The sequence below is a fragment of the Ovis aries genome, chromosome 11, assembly GCF_016772045.2.
Source record: "Ovis aries strain OAR_USU_Benz2616 breed Rambouillet chromosome 11, ARS-UI_Ramb_v3.0, whole genome shotgun sequence".
Lineage (NCBI taxonomy): Eukaryota > Metazoa > Chordata > Mammalia > Artiodactyla > Bovidae > Ovis > Ovis aries.
The window spans coordinates 21,330,962-21,351,288 of NC_056064.1; the positions used below are offsets into that span (position 1 = coordinate 21,330,962).

The 20,327-nt window shown below is 40.6% G+C and overlaps 1 protein-coding gene across 2 annotated transcripts; it reads right to left on the reverse strand.

Annotated features, from left to right (window-relative positions):
- Nucleotides 1-1,898: 1,898 nt before the first annotated feature.
- On the reverse strand, nucleotides 1,899-16,579 carry TMIGD1 (transmembrane and immunoglobulin domain containing 1). Of its 2 annotated transcripts, XM_004012526.5 has the most exons (6): nucleotides 16,422-16,579; nucleotides 15,002-15,280; nucleotides 8,716-8,991; nucleotides 3,812-3,915; nucleotides 2,859-2,899; nucleotides 1,899-2,015 (listed from the first exon to the last, which is right to left on the reverse strand). In XM_004012526.5, the coding sequence occupies exons 1-6, from the start codon at nucleotides 16,501-16,503 to the stop codon at nucleotides 2,012-2,014; spliced, it is 786 nt and encodes a 261-aa protein (XP_004012575.1). In that variant the 5' UTR covers nucleotides 16,504-16,579; the 3' UTR covers nucleotides 1,899-2,011. The 2 variants fall into 2 exon arrangements, with proteins under 2 accessions (XP_004012575.1, XP_042111407.1); XM_042255473.1 differs by lacking the exon at nucleotides 3,812-3,915.
- Between the last annotated feature and the right edge of the window lie 3,748 nt (nucleotides 16,580-20,327).

Genomic DNA, 20,327 nt, shown 5'->3' on the forward strand with positions numbered 1-20,327 from the left:
TATGTATCTTTTGAGGATCATAGAATTTTCAAGCTCAGATGAAAATTAATTTCAATTCTCAATCCAACTTCCTCATTTTCCAAAGGCCCAGTCTCTAATCTCGCAACTTTTCACAATGCTCGTACCTTATCCTTACAGCATTTTCACAGGGCTTCCAAATTCTAGTTTAAGAAATCCTGAATGAAGGCTTCTCCACAAAACCTACTGGGGCCTCCAAGAAGACAGAGAAATCTGTGCACCGCAGTCTTTAACAGTGTCTGTCTCTCTCCCCATCTCATGCTGACGTTTCCAAGGAAGCAAAGAGGAGCCTAACAGGAGGATGTGTCTATTTTCCTTAGAAACAAGACTGTGAAGATTTCATACATTCTGCTCATTTCTTCTCTTTACTTATATGTCAATTAAGGGGCTTTTAATCACCATCTGACAGAAGCTCTCTCTCTTTCACTGTGACACATTTAGCTACTGCAACGTTAGACAAAATAGTTTTTTCTAAGTTAGAGTGAGAACACAGCAGAGACCTCAAAGGTGCTTCTGGTCAGGGCTGGCTTTCCCCACGTGTGTGTGCACTGTGTCACTTCAGTCGTGTCCAACTCTTCGCAACTCTATGGACCATAGCCCATCAGGCTCCTTTGTCCATGGGATTCTCCAGGCCAGAATACTGGAGTGGGTAGCCGATCCCTCCTCCAGGGGATCTTCCGGACTCAGGGATTGAACTCGTGTCTCTAACGTCTCCTGCATTGCCTGGCAAGATCTTTACCACCAGGACTACCTGGGAAGCCCTACCTCTCCCCATAACCCACCCCAGTTGTGCGGGAAAGTGAAGCAGAGACGCTTAGGGTGGGGGGAATGAAGAGAGAATGGAAGTGGGAAAAGTCAGCGATAAATGATGAGAACTGAAATTTTAGACGGAGATAGGGACTTCCCTGGTGGTCAGTGGTCAAGACTCTGTGCTTCCAGTGCAGAGGATGTGGGTTCAGTCTGTGGTAAGATCCCATGTGCTATGCAGCCAAAAAATTAAAAATAAATTAAATTGAAGTATATGAGAAGACTGGGGCTTTTCAGGTGGCTCAGTGGTAAAGAATCCTTCTGCCAAGTGGGAGATGCAGGTTTGATCCTTGGGTGGGAAGATCCCCTGGAGAAGGAAACGGCAACCCACTCCAGTATTTTTGCCTGGGAAATGCTATGGACAGAAGAGCCTGGTGGGCTACAGTCTATGGGGTCGTAAGAGTCAGACATAACTTGGCAACTAAACAACAACAACATACGAGAAGAGTACAAGCTGATTCAAAATATTGCTGGATCTATGCAAAACGGGCAAAGGATACTAGGGAAGCAAACATTCTGGCCAGCCTTTGTCCCTTGTTGTTTTCGTCTTCATCACTACATAAGTCTCACAAAGTTTGTGACTGTCAACCACGATAAGATGAGAAAAATAAGGACATCTGTTGAGTTTTTTTTATAATACTGAATTCTTTCGTTTAAAGGAATATCTTATATTCTGAGATTATATCGTTCCTTTTTTAGTCCTAGAACATTTCTCTTTTGAAATGACAGTGAAGGTAGATATAATTAATATTACTTATGTGTTTCCTTGGCAAGTTTATAACTTGATCCCTCTATGTTGTGCCCAACTCCTGTATTTTTTGGGGAGCGTACTGATTTGTGAAACCCAAATGTCTATTAATTTCCAACCTAGAAAAATACACAATAAATGTAAATGGTTGCCAACCTTTTCAGGACAAATTTCAATTAATTAACATATGCTTCAAGGAGAAGACTTTTAAAAAATCTTACTTTTCAATCTTAACAGCTTTCTTCCTGAAAGTGTTCTTCATGTATATCAAATTAGTCATAACAACTACTGCTAAGTGATTAATGAAACACTTCTTCAGAACCTCTGACAATTAGACAGGAATGAATTTAATAATAGCAATAAATACAGATGGGACTACATAAATCAAGGAGGTCCTGATGCAAAACTCTTGCTGTAATAGATGGCATCTCAGTTTCCTCATCTGAAATGAATCAAGAAATTAATCATAAGGATGATCATAGCACTAAAGAAAACAAAACAAAACAAAATCATACTCTTGATGAATAGAATGCTAGATTTCTAATTTATATTTGCTCAAAACTTTGATATAGTTCCTTGCATTTTGGCATCTAATATTACTGCTAAAATTCTAGAAACTTTATTACCTTAGTGATTTTTTTAAATTTGAAAATTCATACTCTTGGAAAGAATGCCTCCATTCTTTCTACCCACCACTTAACTCAGGTATGCTGGAGCTAACAGACTAAAGGAAGCTCCAAAAAGAAGGCAGTATTTTGGATGAGGAATGTGGCTTCTGACCTACTTGTGAAGGAGAAGGCAACAGTGGCTTCCCCCAGGCTAAACTCTCTAGGAAGCTTACACTGCATGGCAATAAAAGGCAGTTGGACACGCATTAGCCTGAAAGGGCTTAAAGAGAGAGTAAGCTTGAGACCAAAAGTGGGGAGGCTCAAGAGGAAGGGGATATACCTCTACAGATAGCTGATTCACTTTATTGTACAGCAGAAACTAACACAACATTGTAAAGCAATTATAGTCCAATAATAAAATTTAAAAAGTAAAACGAAAAACAAACAAACAAAAAGATCAAAGGTGTTCTCCATTCTAAGCAAGATTCCAACCTCACCCGTCTTCCTCTAGAGTGAAGGCAGATTCTCCTCCACCCTCCGTTCTCCCCTGGACTGCTTCACCTTCTAGCACCTCCCGTCTCTGGAGGAGTTTGCCCGTGATGGGTTTTATGATGCACATTACTGACTGCTATCCATCTGCTTATGGAAAATCATTGACCCCAGCCCGGAGTACTTACAGAGCTGTTCTGCACTGAGGGCCTTGATCCTTTCTGCAGAGCTGAAAGCAAACACAACCAGGGACAATGAATTTGCTGCTGTGCTAAGGCTAATGGATAAACATTTTGAATGCCTCGAGGTGGCTCAAGGGACAGGAAACCCAAATGTCTGTTAATCTTCTATCTAGAAAAATACACACCAATGAGTCTAGGTCTTATTTCTTTGGCCACATTTATCATTTTTGTTTAACCTAAGAAAATATAATTCCACACTGGCGTTTTAGAGATTTTCTGCCACCTTTGCCTTCCTTTGGGACTGGATTGACTGGTTGGAGTCAAAGGCATAGCTTTAACCTATGCACTCTGCATCACGTACTATGCATCACTCTAACCAACAAGGTGAACCATTCAGCAATTCAAACTCCAGTGCACTGCAGCCAGGGCCTGCGGCTGTGCCCAAGAGGTGAGCAGCAAGTGCTATCTTTTTCACGCAGATCTCTGAATCCAGAGCTGATGTGCCTCTATATTTATTTCTTATACCAAAGGCACCATAACAACAATCAAGAGAAATTTTAAATGGAGAAAAATCAGCCCCTACTTCTAAGATCACAACTATTTTCATTTAGGTCTGGTCCGTATGCACTTCTATCCTCTGTAAAGTTGTACTCATAATATAGGTACAGCTTTTACTCCCTTGAGCCACTTCCAACTGAGATCTCATGGTAGAGAGACCAGATTGTTCAAGTATGGTTCCTGACTCTGTAGTCATTTATAGCACCCGTTCTCTGCCTTTATTTAGATGACTTTATGGGAAGATTACCCTGGAGAAGAGCATGGCAACCCACTCCAATATTCTTGCCTGGAGAATCCCACAGACAGAAGAGCCTGATGGGCTACAGTTCATGGGGTCGCAAAGAGCTGGACATGACTGAAGCAACTTAGCACGCATGCACATAGCTTAAATACTCAGATACCTTCATTATTTTTTTTCTTCTGGCAATCAATCCAAAGACCAAGGTCAGAAAGACCACAACACATGCAGCAATAATGGGTTCTATTGGTACAGTTGAGGCTTTATCTGTTGGAAATGCAAAGACAGGAAATAAGAAAGTAACGTTTATATGCTTCTAATTTATGTACTCCAAGTATGTCCCAGCTATGATGCTTTGCACTTAACATTTTGCATCTTCTTAATTAAATTTCCAAACAATTCCCAAATGTATTATCATCTTTTTTTTTTACAGGTGAGGAACCAGGGGCTTTGAGAGATTAGAACGCTTGTCCAAGGCCACAGAATTAGTAATTAGCAGAGACAGGTTTTGAATCCATTTCTTTTGGGAAGGATATAATTTATTATCTATATTATTCATATTATTAATATGAGTAACTCCCCCAAAGTCAGATCTTTTTGTGCATGATCCATAACTTTTCCATGCAGAAAGCAGAAGTAGGCTGAAATCAACGCTTTTTTTTTGTCTTTAGCAAAACCCGAATGATATTGTGAGGATTCATTAAGGGAGAGAGAGAGAGAGAGGAGGTTTTGAGAGCAAGAAGAGGAAAGGTAAGGAAACTGCTGGACTAAGGAGAGAGAAGTCTGTGAGTCCCAGGAGCAGCAAGACCCTGGTAGCTGTGCTATGATGGTGCCCCAAGCAGGACACAAGACATTATACAGGGTAGCTGCAAGGTGAGAAGAACTCTGAGCATCAGCCTTCGCAATCTTGGCAAAGGATTTCATCTCTCTCTCCAGGGCTTCCTGGGTGGTGCAGTAGTAAAGAATCCATCTGCCAATGCAGGAGATGCAAGAGATGTGGGTTCAATCCCTGGATCAGGAAGATCCCCTGGAGTAGGAAATGGCCACCCACTCCAGTATTTTTGCCTGGAGAATCCCATGAACAGAGGAGCCTGACGGGCTACAGTCCATGGGGTCGCAAAGATTCAGACATGACTGAGTAGGCATGCGCTCACACACATTACATGATATGGAAGAAGAGAGAGTCTACTTTTAACTAGAATTAGGGCACCAGCTGCCTGAAAGTGAAAGCCCATTCCCTATTTTGTTTTCTGAACATCTGGTAAACTCAGAGCTCTTCTGTATTATAGTACAGTGCTTGTATACTTTCTAAGAGCTTATGAAACATTTGAGATCTGAAAAAAAAGTATTGGTTCCTAAGTATGAAAATAAAGTGGCAAAATTAATCAGAACTAATAAACATTTGTGTGCTATGTGTGTGGTGTGTGTGCTCAGGTGCTCAGTCATGTTCAACTCTTTGTGATTCCATGGACTGTAACCCACCAGTCTCCTCTGTCCATGGGATTTTCCAGGCAAGAATACATCCAGGGATTAAACCCATGTCTCTTGAGCCTCCTGCATTGGCAGGTCGATTCTTTACCACTGTGCCACCTGGGAAGCCTTTAATAAATGCTTAAGCATTTATAAAATCTAACTTTGCTTCCACTATAACCCAACTGTTAAATAATAATAATGTTTAAACCACAAGAGCCAAATTAATAACTTATTTATAATACAATTCAAAATGTATGCAAGTTTCAAATGCCCTTTCAAATTTAGAGCAAAAAAGTATAGTTATTACTTTATTTTAATGTAGTTGATATGGTATGAGATGAAACTTACAAATGTAAGCATGCTTAAAGTCAGCAAAGCTATTTAAATGACTCTCTCTAAGCTCCTGGATTCTGATGCCCACTGTAGGAGGGAGAAGGGCTCCAATCATGGCTGTGATAAAATTTTGGGAATGTGCTATCTACTGTATAATTGAGTTTGTGCAGTGGGTGCTATCAACAGATTTTTGCTAAATGATGACTATGCGCTAGGTGCTGTTCTTAGCCCTGCAAAAAATAGAACAAGCATGGAAGGATCCAGTCTCTGAGGATCTCATATTCTAGGAGGAGAGACAGACATTAAAGAAACAAAAACTAAAGATTGAGATAGTGTTTGTAAAGGACAAAGAGTCAAGAGATAGTACAACACATGAGGGATAAAAGAAAGAGACAAGGGGAAGAAGAGATTTTAGATTAATTCCAAAGTCCAAGCCCTATATGCCTCAAGGTTATGAAATGGGGTTTATCCCTTCATAATTTTATGACACACTATTAATTTTTTAATAATATTTTTAAAATTTCTTTGTCCAATTTATTGATTGATTGATTGATTTAATTTTACTTTTTGGCCACAAGGCACATGGGATCTCAGTTCCCCAACCAGGTATCCAACCCGTGCCCCCTGCAGAGGAAGCATGGACTCTTCACCACTGGACCACCAGGGAAGTCCTACTATTTACCTTTTAATCGTTTTCTTCTCTATTATGTGTCTAGTTCTGGTTCTGGATAATTTTAGAGAGTGGATTAAGCATTTTTTACTCTTGCTCCCTTTTGGTTGTTGCTAATAATTATCCTTATGGAGGTATGGGTAGCATTAACCCTCTGGAGAAGCTCTGTTCAGCTGGTCTCCTTGAAAGCCCTGACTCTGTAACAGCCATCCCCGGGATACACCAAAAGACCTCTTAGGGGGGATACCTTATACTTGTAGTGAGTGCCAATGAAAGATGTCAAAATGAAGGGGAGGCAAAGGTGGGAAAATTGGGGGAAAAAATCAGAAATCAGCCATCGATCGGAATGTTTTTACTAAGCTGAATAACACGAAGCCACATATAACAGCTTTTACTCCATACACAAACCTGAAACAAACTGCCTGACCCACTGGCTCACTCTGGATTCCAAGTTTCTGTTGAAAGTGAGTGGCAAATGTAACTGCATCTCTTCCCTCCACTCTCTTATTTATAACCAGATCTGGTATTCTCCCCCTCCCCCACCCCGCCCATATTCATTATGGTAAAATAATCTCAACATGTGGCTAAAGTCCTGTGCTCAAGAAAAGATCCGTGATGTCATTCCCCACTTTGCACGGCCTCATTTAGAAACTGCCCCCACTGAGGCATGAAGCTAGAAGAACTCATGGCAAACCTGGCATTTTGCCTGGGCACCATCAGCGGAGTGCTTCTGCTCCTCGGGCACCCGACAGCCGGGGAAGTCATAAAGCAGCAAGAAATCAGAAAAGCCAGTTGGTTTGGAAGCGCTCCACCCAAAACAGGATACCGCCCACCTGAAAGCTAATTTGCCAAGCTAGCATCCTGCATGCTGCACAAGCTGCCTGTTTAATGTGACATGGAGCCATTATGATTCCTTTTTAATCAAAAGTTTGCGGGTTTGGTTTTTAAAGGAAATAGCCCCTGGGAATACTGTCACTGTTCCACAGAACAAATTACTGAACGTACCAGTAATCACAGTGATGGGCATTCAATTGGCAGCCCTTCCTCCTCACCATTCATTCTATTGGTAGCCCAGTAAGCAATCCCTATGGTTACATGACCAACAGGGGTTCATTTGGCTTCCTGAGGCCTGGCAAGAAAGACATGAGGGGGCACAGGGAGGCAGGTGACAAAGAGAATCACATTCTATCAGGATACAGGAGCCTCAGCTTGTTTGACTGCTTCTAGCATCCTGGCCCCAGACCAGGAAACGTGTGCGTGAGCATTTTATCCACCTGCCCCACCAGGTATCTTGCCATTCTCTTTCTGTATGAAGGAGAAATACGAGGACTGCAAGACACTTGGCGCTTTATTTGTTCACTATTATCGCAGAGGTCATAAACCTGGGTAAAGAAAGCATGAAGCCAAGAGAAAGAACCTGTTTCCCTTTCCTTTCCTTTGCTCAAAAAGCAGTATCCTATCTGGAATGGGAATAATTTTGCTAAAAGAAAGGACTAGAATTCCTGGGGTGGAGATAATTCTCCAAAGAAAATTCTAGCTACTAATCATAATGGTCATCATTATTTGTTGTCACACAAAAAAATATTTACTGAGTATCTGACTTTTGTACTGTGCTGTGAAAATGTTAGTGGCTCAGTCATGTCCAGCTCTCTGCGACCCCATGGACTGTACCCGGCTCCTCTGTCCATGGAATTCTCCAGGCAAGAATATTGGAGTGGGTAGCCATTCCCTTCTCCAGGGGATCTTTCCGGCCCAGAGATTGAACCTGGATCTCCTGCACTGCAGGCAGATTCTTTACTGTCTGAGCCACGAGGGGAGCCCTTTGTATTATGATAGATATTACTTAAAAAGAGTGTTACCTTTGTGGTTGGACCTAGAGAGTATTATGCTGTCTGTCCATTTGACAGATAAAGACAAATACTGTATGCTACTTCTTATATGTGGAATAAAAAAAAAATGAATGCATAAAACAAAACAGAAACAGGCCCACAGATAGAGAAAACAGGCTAGTGGATACCAGTGAGGAGAGGGAAGAATGGAGAAGCAAGATAGAGGTATAAGATTATGAGATGCAAACTCTGTGCAAACAGCAAGGTATATTGCTCGACAAGGGGTCCCCAACTGGCACAGTGGTAAAGAATCCTCCTGCCAGTGCAGGAGATGCTAGAGACTCCCTGGGTGGGGACGATCCCCTGCTGGAGGAAATGGCAACCCACTTCAGTATTCTTGCCGGGGAAATCCTGTGGACAGAGGAGCCTGGTGTACTACAGTCCATGGGGTCACATAAGAGTCAGACAGGACTAAGTACACACATACATACTGTTCAACACAGGAAAATATAGCCATTGTTCCGTGGCAATATTCGTGAAATAATATATATTTAATTATATATATATAATATTATATATAAAGAATATATAATAAATAAAGAATAATAATAAAGAATAATAATAACACTATAATAAATTAAAGTGTAATAATGTGAAAGGGAGTATCATTTATAAAAATACTAACACCATGCATTACACCTGAAACTAACATAGTATTGTAAATCAACTATATTTCAGTAAATAAATAAACGAGAGAGTTACCTTTGACAATAAGGTGAAAGTCCTTGGTCTTTGTTTCTATCAGTGAATTGGCGATACAGCTGTAAGTCCCATTGTCGGATTTCTTGACTTTTGTGATTGACAGTTGAAGATACTCACTGGTCTGTTGGATTCGGTGGTGGTTCTCTAAGTTCAAGATGCCACCGTTTCTATACCACATCATTTGAGCCTGGGGGTTGGATTTCACATTGCAAACCAACTTCACATCACTGCCTTCCTTAGCTGTTTGGAAGTCATTTCCACTTAGGAGAGGAGGAACTGCAAGATTGAAACATTTAGGTTTAATTAGCAGATAAGCATTATTGTCAGTGTTCAAGATTTTCCTTCCAGCTATCTCATTCATTTTACAAACATTTATTGAGCACCTACTGTATGCCAAGCACTGGGCTAGGAACCAGAAATACAATGGTAAATAACATACATCCATTCTCTTTTTCTTTTTTGGCCGTACCACATAGGATATGGGATCTTATTCCCAGACCAGGGATCAAACCTGCATCTGCTGTATTAGCAGCATGGAGTCTTTACCACTGGACAGTCAGAGAAGTTGCATACATCCATTTTCAAATTTAAGAGAGCTTTTAATGTGGTGGGGAAGATAAACCATGAAACAAATGTATATAAACATGAATCTCTGTCAAGGAGATGATTTGTAACACATGGAAGCATATAAGCCTTGAGACTTTGCTGAGAACTAATATTAAAAACTTATCTGTGCTACTTTGGGATAAAACAGTGTAATATTAAGAAAGCAGGTGCTGCAGTGAGCCCCAATTCTACCTACATTACTTACTGTGACCTAGACTGTTTAGTTTTCTCATCTAAAAAGTGGGATAACACCTTCTGAGTCGCTGTGAAGATGAAAGGACAGAATGCCTGTGAAGAATTTACCGCAATGCTAGTTCCTGTTATTATTGCGGTGGTGGTAGAGGTGGGGCGGTTTGAGGGCTCCTCACACCCTCTATTTTCGCCTTGTATGTAATCACGCTTGCCCTGACCACAGATCTACCAATGCACATTTGCATTTCCACGATGATCTTCCAGAAATAATGTCCTTCTCTCAGAAGGCACTCCAGTTGTGGCAACTCTGGCATCCATGAAAGGTGAGCGTGACCTTGAGCCCCTCTCATCCCTCTGTGTGAACGACTGCTTTTTTTTTTTTTTAAGTCTTTATTGAATCAGTTACAATATTGCTTCTGTTTTATGCTTTGGTTTTTTGGCCATAAGGCATGTAGGATCTTAGCTCCCCAACCATCCCTGGTTCCCTGTGAGCAACTTCTTATTCCCTTCATGATAAGGACATCTGTAGACCCATGTGTCAAACACATTTTTCTTCAGCTAATTCCAACCCTTACTCCCACCAGTGTTTTTCAACATCTAGAGGGAGAAATGGCCAAGCTGAGTCTCCCCTTTTGCACGCCCCTTGCATTTTTTTGGCCAAGGTACAGAAGAGTAATAAAATGCATGAAAAGTGGTGGGATTGTTGGGCCATATGGTAGCTCTATTTTCAGTTTTTTAAGGAAACTCCATATGTTCTCCATAGTGACTGTATCAATTTACATTCCCATCAATTGTGCAAGAGGGTTCCCTTTTCTCCACACCCTCTCTAGCATTCATTGTAGATATTTTGATGATGGCCATTCTGACCTATGTGAGGTGACACCCTGTTGTAATTTTGACTAGCATTTCTCTAATAATCAGTGATGTTGGGCATCTTTTTTTTCATGTGCCTCTTGGCCATTTGTATATCTTTTTCAGAGAGATGTCTATTTAGGCCTTTTCCTTGTTTTTTGATTGGTTTGTTTGTTTTGTTGATATTGAGTTCCATGAGCTGTTTGTATATTTTGGAGACTAATCCTTTGTCAGTTGCTTCATTTGTAAATATTTACTCCCATTCTGAGTGTGATCTTTTTTTTTTCATTTCTGGGTTCCTTTGCTGTTCAAAAGCTTTTCAGGGCAGGAACAGAGACGAAGATGTGGCGAAGGGGTATGTGGTCAAAGGCTGGGAGGAGGAGGGTGGGATGAACTGGGAGATTAGGATTGACACATATACACTGCTGCTGCTGCTGCTGAGTCGCTTCAGTCGTGTCCAACTCTGCGACCCCATAGACGGCAGCCCACCAGGCTCCCCCATCCCTGGGATTCTCCAGGCAAGAACACTGGAGTGGGTTGCCATTTCCTTCTCCAGTGCAGGAAAGTGAATAGTGAAAGCGAAGCCGCTCAGTCGTGTCCGGCTCGCAGCGACCCCAGGGACTGCAGCCCACCAGGCTCCTCAGTCCATGGGATTTTCCAGGCAAGAGTAGTGGAGTGGGGTGCCATTGCCTTCTCCACTACCATGTGTAAAATAGGTAACTAGTGGGAACCTGCCATGTAGCACTGGGAGCTCAAATCTGCTCTGTGATGACCTGGGGGGTGGGATAGAGAATGGTGTGGGAGGGAGACCCAAGAGGGAGGGGATTAAGTATCAGTTCAGTCACTCAGTCGTGTCCGACTCTTTGCAACCCCATGAATCGCAGCACGCCAGGCCTCCCTGTCCATCACCAACTCCCAGAGTTCACCCAAGCTCATGTCCATTGAGTCGGTGATGCCATCCAGCCATCTCATCCTCTGTTGTCCCCTCTTCCTCCTGCCCCCAATCCCTCCCAGCATCAGAGTCTTTTCCAATGAGTCAACTCTTCGCATGAGATGGCCAAAGTACTGGAGTTTCAGCTTTAGCATCATTCCTTCCAAAAGAACACCCAGGGCTGATCTCCTTTAGAATGGACTGGATGGATCTCCTTGCAGTCCAAGGGACTCTCAAGAGTCTTCTCCAACACCACAGTTCAAAAGCAGCAATTCTTCGGCACTCAGCTTTCTTCACAGTCCAACTCTCACATCCATACATGACCACAGGAAAAACCATAGCCTTGACTAGACGGATCTTAGTCAGCAAAGTAATGTCTCTGCTTTTGAATGTGCTATCTAGGTTGGTCATAACTTTTCTTCCAAGGAGTAAGCGTTTTTTAATTTCATGGCTGCGATCACCATCTGCAGTGATTTTGGAGCCCCCAAAATAGCTAATTCACTTCACTGTACAGCAGAAACTAACATAACACTGTAAAGCAATTATACTCCAATAAAAAGTGCATGAAAAGTGGGCAGTAGGAAAGAGATAGAGGCAGAGAATGTGGGGAAAAAGGAGCTTGTATAATCTGCACACTGAATAATTAGACCCTAAGTAGGCTGTGTTATTAATAACTGTCTCAGAAGAATGACATTTTGTTGCTCTTTGGAATGTGCTTGAATTCTGTATCCATGTCCAACAAGGATGGTTATATGGTATTCAGATATGTAGGAAGCTATGAATAGAGAACATGATGGCCAACTATACCAGTTCCGCTTATGGACAGGTCCTATTAGTTGTTCCTTTTCATTTAACTGTTTAAAATGAATTTTAAAGCACATCAGCTCTACATGCATGTCCCCTTTTAAAATTATTAGTACATTTCAGATAAAGCTAAGGTCCTCCTTGACTCCATCCTGGTCACTTCCTGACTCCCCAGAGATACCCAGTGCTATGAGTTTCAACGTAAATGCTTGCAGATCTTTTTTTTAAATGTTGTTTTAAAAATACATATGATATACCCATAGGAAATGTATTGGTTTAGGAGGGTGAGAAGGATTTACACAAAAACTTCATTCTCTCAATAGCTTGCGTACTTTGAGAGATATTCATGTTGAACCACAGAGTTCTAGCCCATCGCTTTTAGAGTGCTATAGCATAATATCTGACTCTTTACTCATTTTATTTTGATGGGCATCAGGTTATTCTCATTTTTAAAATGCTAAACAATGTCTCAGTAATCATCCTTGGCTATGTCTTTTTGTGCATATGTGCATGTATTTCTCCAGGGTTAACTAACATCTCAAAGCAGATCTGCTAGGTGTTAGGGCTGCTGCTGCTAAGTCGCTTCAGTTGTGTCCAACTCTGTGCGACCCCATAGACGGCAGCCCACCAGGCTCCCCCGTCCCTGGGATTCTCCAGGCAAGAACACTGGAGTGGGTTGCCATTTCCTTCTCCAATGCATGAAAGTGAAAAATGAAAGGGAAGTCGCTCAGTCGTGTCTGACTCTTAGCGACCCCCCTGGACTGCAGCCTACCAGGCTTCTCCATCCATGGGATTTTCCAGGCAAGAGTACTGGAGTGGGGTGCCATTGCCTTCTCCCTGTTAGGGGAGGTGCACTTTAAATTTTGATGGATATTGCAAAAGAGGTGGTCTCAGTTTATACTTTCGGCAATAACACATAAAAGAAGCTTCTGAACATCCTCCACCAAATAGTGTATTATGAAGCTTCCATTTAGTTTTCAGTCTTCCATTTAGAACAATAATCCATAATACTTCCTCAAGACTGCACATGATATTCTTGCCACTTTATGACCTCACTTTGATTTATTGATTGATGAATTTATTATCACTATGAATCACTGACCAATTTTTTTATATATGTGCAACAATGATATTTAAAGAGGTGATTATAAAGATGATATTAAATACAGAATCAGGCTGGAAAACTGAAAATCATTTCTTTAAGCCACTGGATCATATTATCAGCATTTCTACTGTGTCTCTATTAAGAAGGTACAATGGGAAGAGCACTGGATTAGGAGACTGGGGATTTTGTGTTCTGTTCTCAGCCCCAGATGTGATCATTAGGGCTCTCATTCTGGGCCTCAGTTTCCTCATCTGTCATTTTATAAGGATTTCAAAACTTCCAAGGTAACCCTGATAGTCTTGGATTCGAACAAAGTTGCCAAGGGATAGCTTATTAAAAATCACATTTTATTGGGACTTCCCTGGTAGTCCAGTGGTTAAGACAGTGCTCCCAATACAGGGGAACAGGTTTGATCCCTGGCCAGGAAACTAATATCCTACATGGTGAAAAAAAAAAAATCAGAGTTTATTTCCTATATTCATAGAAAATAAAAGCTCCATTGCCCAGGAACACGTAAGTGATTCATTCTGAAAGCTTCAGGATGCCAGCAGATTCCAGACCTGAATTCCTTGTCCTTTTCTCCACCCTTTTACCTCAGGGGCAATGGCATCAATTTTTCACAGAAAAGCTTGCTGAGCTCATGGGATCAAATAGCTTTGACTTTTTATTACCAGGTTCCAAGTCCAGAGCTTTCCCTACCAGACCATGCCATATTATTACCCTTACTCACATCACCCCTCACCACAGCAGCCACACCTGTCTCACATAGATCCAATTTTCCACCCAAACCACCTAAATTCTCACCTCCATGAACGTATTCAAAGGACCCCAACTTCAGATAGTTCCACCAATGGGTTACCAATACCTGTAACCCAACCATCAACGAGTTTCACCCTTAAGAGTTTAAGGTGATGCTAAAAGATCCCCAACGGGTATTTTTCTAAGTAGAACACAAACACTAGAAACCACAAAGGAAAAGACTGGTAATTTTAAATATGTAAACATTTTAAATTTCAATGTAGCAAAAAAAGTATTTTAAAATGCCCAAAATAAATAGAAGAAATACTTGTATTGTAATTCAAAACAAAAATGGCTAATTTCCTTAATGTATTGGATTGGCCAAAATGTTTTGCCAGCATCTTACCAAAGAACCCAAAAGAAACTTTTGGCCAATCAAATACAAAGCCCTTAAATAAATCAATAAGAAAAAGGCAAATAACCAAATAGAAACATGGGTAGAGTACATTAACAGGCATTTCATAGGAAAGAGACATGAAAAGCTAATGCATTTATGAAAAAGTGAACACCCTCATTTTTAATTTAGAACATGAAAGTAAAATTTCAGATCAGACTGGCAGATTCTTAGATTTTGAGGAAGCTCAGGCTCATGACACTATGGGGAATAGGTACCCTCCCGCGCTGTTGTGGGGTCATAAATAGGGCAGTTCGGCAATGTCAAGCAAATGTTAAAATATGCATACTCTTCGGGTCTTCCCTGGTGGTCGAGCAGTTGAGAATCCACCTCCCAATGTAGGGGACTCAGGTTTGATTCCTAATCAGGGAACTAAGATCTCACATGCCATGGGGAAACTAAGCCCATGCGCTGGCAGCTACTGAGCCCAAACTCTAGAGTTCAGGCACTGCAACTAGAGAAAGCCCATGCGCTGCGACCAAGACCCAGTGCAGCCAATATATTTATACACACACACACATACTCTTTAGACAGAAGTTTCATCTACTACTTAGTGTAGTACAGACCACACAGACTGATTAGCCGTCTCTTTCCCCTTACTCACAAGTGACATTCAGCACCACTGAGATGGACACCGACTGATTCCTCTGCAACTTGCAGGTAAATGTGATGCCGTTGTCATCTTCTCTGATGCCCGAGACACAGACGGAGCTGGAGTTGATTTTGTTTCCAGACTTCAAATCCACTCTCCCATCTTCGCGGTACCAGAGAAGTTCTTCATCTCGAGTGTGGTTTTCCACAGCACATTTCAGAGATTCTTGGAGGCCAGGCTCAGTGTCCAGAATATAGTTTTCAGTTTTACCATTCACACTTAAAACAGAACCTGGGCGTGCAGGAAGAGACTGTTAAGGTAGAGTGAACAGTCTAAATGGCCATCAGCAGAGAACTGGCTAAATAAATTCTGTTCCATCGGTACAATGAAATGCTCTGCAACAATTAAAAATAGCCATATTGATCTATGTGATTTTACAAGGAAAAAGATTGATAATGAACTATTAATTTTAAAAAATAAAAGGTTGAAATGATGGTTACCAAATGTTGCTGCACATGGGAATCATCTGCCTAGCTCCCACCCCTAGACATTCTGATTAATTAATATTAGTGTAACCTGGGCACTGGGTGCGGGTTTAAAAAGTCTCCAGGTGACTCTAATACGCAGTGAAGTTTGAGACCCACTGGGTTAGAAAACAATATGTATGGAATTGTCCTATTTATACACACACACACACACTCTCTCTCCCTCTTTCATATATATATAAAACCTGGAAGGATACACATCAAAACATTGAGTAGTTATCTCTTAATGATGGGATTTTATTTTTCTTTATTCTTTTCTATATTTCCTAACTTATGTTATAATAACTGCTAATTACTTTTTAACTCAGAAAGGAAAAGGTTTCTTTCAGGATGGGGTGGGGAACAAATGCAGAAAAGATTTTCATGTAAGTGGTATGCTCAAATAAACAGCAGAGGTTTATTTTAAATAAGATTAGTGAAAGAAAGTGAAAGTCACTCAATCATGTCCTACTCTTTGCGACCCCATGGAGTTTACAGTCCATGGGTTTCTCCAGACCAGAATACTGGAGTGGGTGGCTGTCCCCTTCTCCAGGGGATCTTCCCAACCCAGGGATCGAATCCAGGTCTCCCACTTTGCAGGCTGATTCTTACCAGCTGAGCCACCCGGGAAGCCCAAATATGATTAGTAATGAAATACACTAAAATGTGGGGAAATTCTGGCTGTGGCTCTGAAGAGAAGAAAATATTTCACCCAGTCTTCTACTGTTAGAACCACGAAAACAGTTTTCCATTTAATTTTTTACTGTTTTATCTGACTTCTCTACTCTGAACCATACCATCTGTATAATCCTTCCAGTTTGGAGTTTCTCTTTTCCCAATTCCCTTGATCATTTTATAATCTGAAATTTTCTTTATTTAAGTAGAGGCCCCAAAGAATATTAACTTACTTGTCATCACATGTGGCAGAAATAGAATCATTAAGAGAAGAAATCTGCATCTTTGTATTAGGCCGCTGGTCTTCTGTGCCATCTTTAATGAATTTACGTCTGATCTGCCAGGGGAAAAATGGAGCAGTTGGTTCTGCACTTTGGTCTACACTGAGCTTATGAACCTTCCTCTTGTCTATTATATATTTAAAATAAAAAGTCCCAGATGAGTCATTCCAGTTATAACGGTACTATTTCTAGTTTTTAATTAAACAATCCTGTTCTGACTACCAAGTTCAAAGTACTTCTAGTATTCAGGGTTTTTTTTTTAAGACAGCAAGTAAAAGGAAACCACTAGGAAATAGGCTATGGGATAGAGGGCAGCTACAGAGCAAGCCCAGAGGAAGGTAAAACTAGAATGTCTTTTAAAAAAAATTATTTATTTTTTTATTGAAGGATAATTGCTTTACAGAATTTTGTTGTTTTCTGTCAAACCTCAGCATGAATCAGCCACAGGTATACATATATCCCCTCCCTTTTGAATCTCCCTCCCATCTGCCTCCTCATCCCATCCCTTTAGATTGATACGGAGCCCCTGTTTGAGTTTCCTGAGCCATACAGCAAACTCCCGTTGACTATCTATTTTACACATGGTAACATAAGTTTCCATGTTACTCATTCCATACATCTTACCCTCTCCTGTTAGAATATCATTTTAACACAAAGCGAAGTGAAATTTACTTTCTTCTCAGATAGGATCTACTGCACAAAGTAATTCTGATCTTGAAAGGCTTTCTTGACTCATTCTTGGTAAAGCTGCTCTCTGCTAATAGAGGGTTTTTGAGACTTTTCAGATCCCGTAGATTCAAATGGTTTGTGCCTTAGGAAAGACTAAATTCCGACACAACTTCTAGTCTTAAACCACGTTCATCTGTTTTCCTGCTTCCTTCCATTCTGCCTTCCCGCTCCTCCCTCTTGACCCAGTATAGGCTAAAAATAATGAGTAACGGAGTTCTCTTTCCTCATTTCTGTGTTTTTGCTGCTGTCATCCCTCGCCTAAAGATACTCTCTGCTTCCATCTGGGAGAAACATGTATTTATTACTTCCTTCCAAGAGGACCACTAAAAATACAGTAGCAACACACATGGAATGTTTTCTAAGCAACAGACATTGTGCTAAACACTTTACATACATTTATTTCAGTATTTCAGTCTCAGTTAAGCCCCTAACAACCTTTATGAGGTCATTTCTAAAGGTCTGGAGAGATCGTATAACTTGACATTTGGTAAAATTATATCATCTGGAAATATTAGGGTGAGGATTCCAACCAAGGACTCCTAAGGCAATGTTCTTAACCACTCTGCTGCCAATGTGAATATTTTCTTCCTTTAAGGCAGAGGAGAGGGTGAGACAAATTGAGAGAGTAGCACTGAAACATGTACATTGCCATATGTAAAATAGACAGCTAGTGGGAAGTTGTTGTGTAACACAGGGAGCTCAACCCAATGCTCTGTGATAAGCTACAGGGGTGGGATGGAGTGAGGAGTGGGAGGGAGGTTCTGAAGGGAGGGGACATGTGTATACTGATGGCTGATTCATGCTGTTGTATGGCAGAAACCAACACAACATTTTAAAGCAATTATCCTCAAATTAAAAAAATTTTTTTTTTTTTTTTTTTAAATCAAAGGAATTGCTGTCGGGTTTTCCCTGGCTGTCCAGTGGTTAAGACTCTGTGCTTCCAATGCGGTGGGGGGTGGGGGTGGGGCCCACAGGTTAAATTCCTGGTTGGGGAGCTATGATCCCACATGCTGTGTGGCCAAAAAATGAAAATAAAAAAAGGCCACTGTTAATCCTTTCTGGTCCCTAGCCACTCCATGGGCCTTACCAACTTAGAGTTTTGTTCTCTTTACACAAATATTAACCTTCAAGAGCGGGAACGTACCTATGACACTTGGGGGCTGGTTCTGCTCCTCCCCATCCCAGGCTTGTCCTGACAGAAGCAAGTTTCATTCCTGCCAGGTTCAAGCTGGCAAGCTTGCATCAATCTTTCAGTAAGATGATATTAGAACTAATATTGATTCTTTTGTCATTTAAAATTTTTTCCAGTAAGATTTCTATCACGGCACTCTTAACAGTGATGATCTCAGAATCTGGTCATTAATAGAGTTTTCTCAAGCACTATCCACTATAGGTACTTAATAAAAACTGAGAGTGTGGGCTTCTGGGAAGACCTCACCCTACCCTTTTAAGGAAGAAGACTGCTGTCTCCCTCTCCCTCCTGCCCCATTAAGATAGCAGCTTTTCAAAATGAATTTCCCCCACTTGACTTGTTTTTTATTTTAATTTTCATGACACTCTACTTTCTATACAAGGCAAAGTCTTACCACTTACCTGCTGAGCTCTGAAAAACTGACTTCCGTGGCCAGTCGTTCCGCCATCTGGGAACCCTGACCTCTTTTCCTGTGCCATGTTTATAATACTTGAATTCAAATACTTTATGGCAGTAGGGTCCAGTAAGTCAGATACATTGGGTTCAAAGTCTGTTTCTCTCTGTGGGTTCTTAGAGAAGACAGTAATTGGGAAAGGCATCTTTTTGAGATCTAAGTTCTTCTGTGTACTTACATTACTGGGTGGGGCCAGATACTACTAACAGGGATGTAATTGTTCCAAGAAAGCCTGACCTTGTGCAAAAATGTGTAGCACATCTCATTGATGCTGTCATGCTCAAAGTTAGGTGACTGTACTTGGTAATCTGACAACTTCAGAAATGTAATGGAGCAAGTCCAAAGGGAGGTTTCATTTTCATGGTAGCTAAAACATTTGAAGATCCCATACATATTTTTCCACACATGGAAAAATATTACTTACCATTGGCAATGTAAGTACAAGCCATACTGAGGCAGCTATGGCCAGGAAAGTCTTATCCCTCTGAGGCTCTCAACTGACTGGGAATCCTTGCTTTACACTTTCAAGAATTAGCTGTTTGAAGATAACAGTTTTTAATTGGTTAAAAATATGTATGTTTCTATAATAACTGGATAAATATTCAGTTATTTCCATTGACAGATGATCATAATGATTGATTAGGAAAAACAGCTTTCCTAAAGGCTATTTGAACATCTCTGATGTGGTAGTATTATAGTCAAATTTCTTGAAGTTTTATTTTTAAAAGTTTATTATAAAAATATTAAGTGAATAAAAATCAAACTTTTGCTGTATTAAAAAAAAAATCATCCTAAAATATCCACCTCTGTCTCCAGAGAGACTCATAGCAGTATTATCTCTTTTTGCTTACATTGAGGGCAGTTTAAGATGGTTTAGTTTTAGTGGGATCTTAGATATTGTTGCTTTATTGTCCTTATTGACTAGGGTTAATAATATTTTTCCAAAAGCGTTTGAGCTGGAAACCAGCAAGGCTGAATGGACATATATGCTGGTGATGGAGAACCCAGAGCAAGGATCATGAACTCAGTCTGCGGATCATTTAAAAGCATGAACAGGGCCACACATAAAATAACAATTTAAATTTAATTTTATTCTGTGCAAGCTAGTTCATTGTTGTCTGGAAGACAAAAGGTGTTTAAATATTTAGATAAATAGTAATTACAACATTTATGTCTAAAAGACTCTAGATTTTTTATGAGATAATCTGTTTATCTCATTTAACTCTTGAAATCTCCCCTCCCCAAAACAAGGAAAGATTTTGCAGAGAAACAGGTAAAGTAACTTGCTCAATTTCGATTAGCAAAAGCATTTTTACTGTAATATGACTTTTATGCTAGTCATACTAGCTGGCTGAAGGCATAGAGAAAAACAATAAAAGACGAAAAGCTGCATATGCTAAAATTAAAAAGAAATGTATTCATCTGAGAAACAGCTTTAAATCTAGAAATACATCTTCATGACTAACTTATACATAGGCTATAA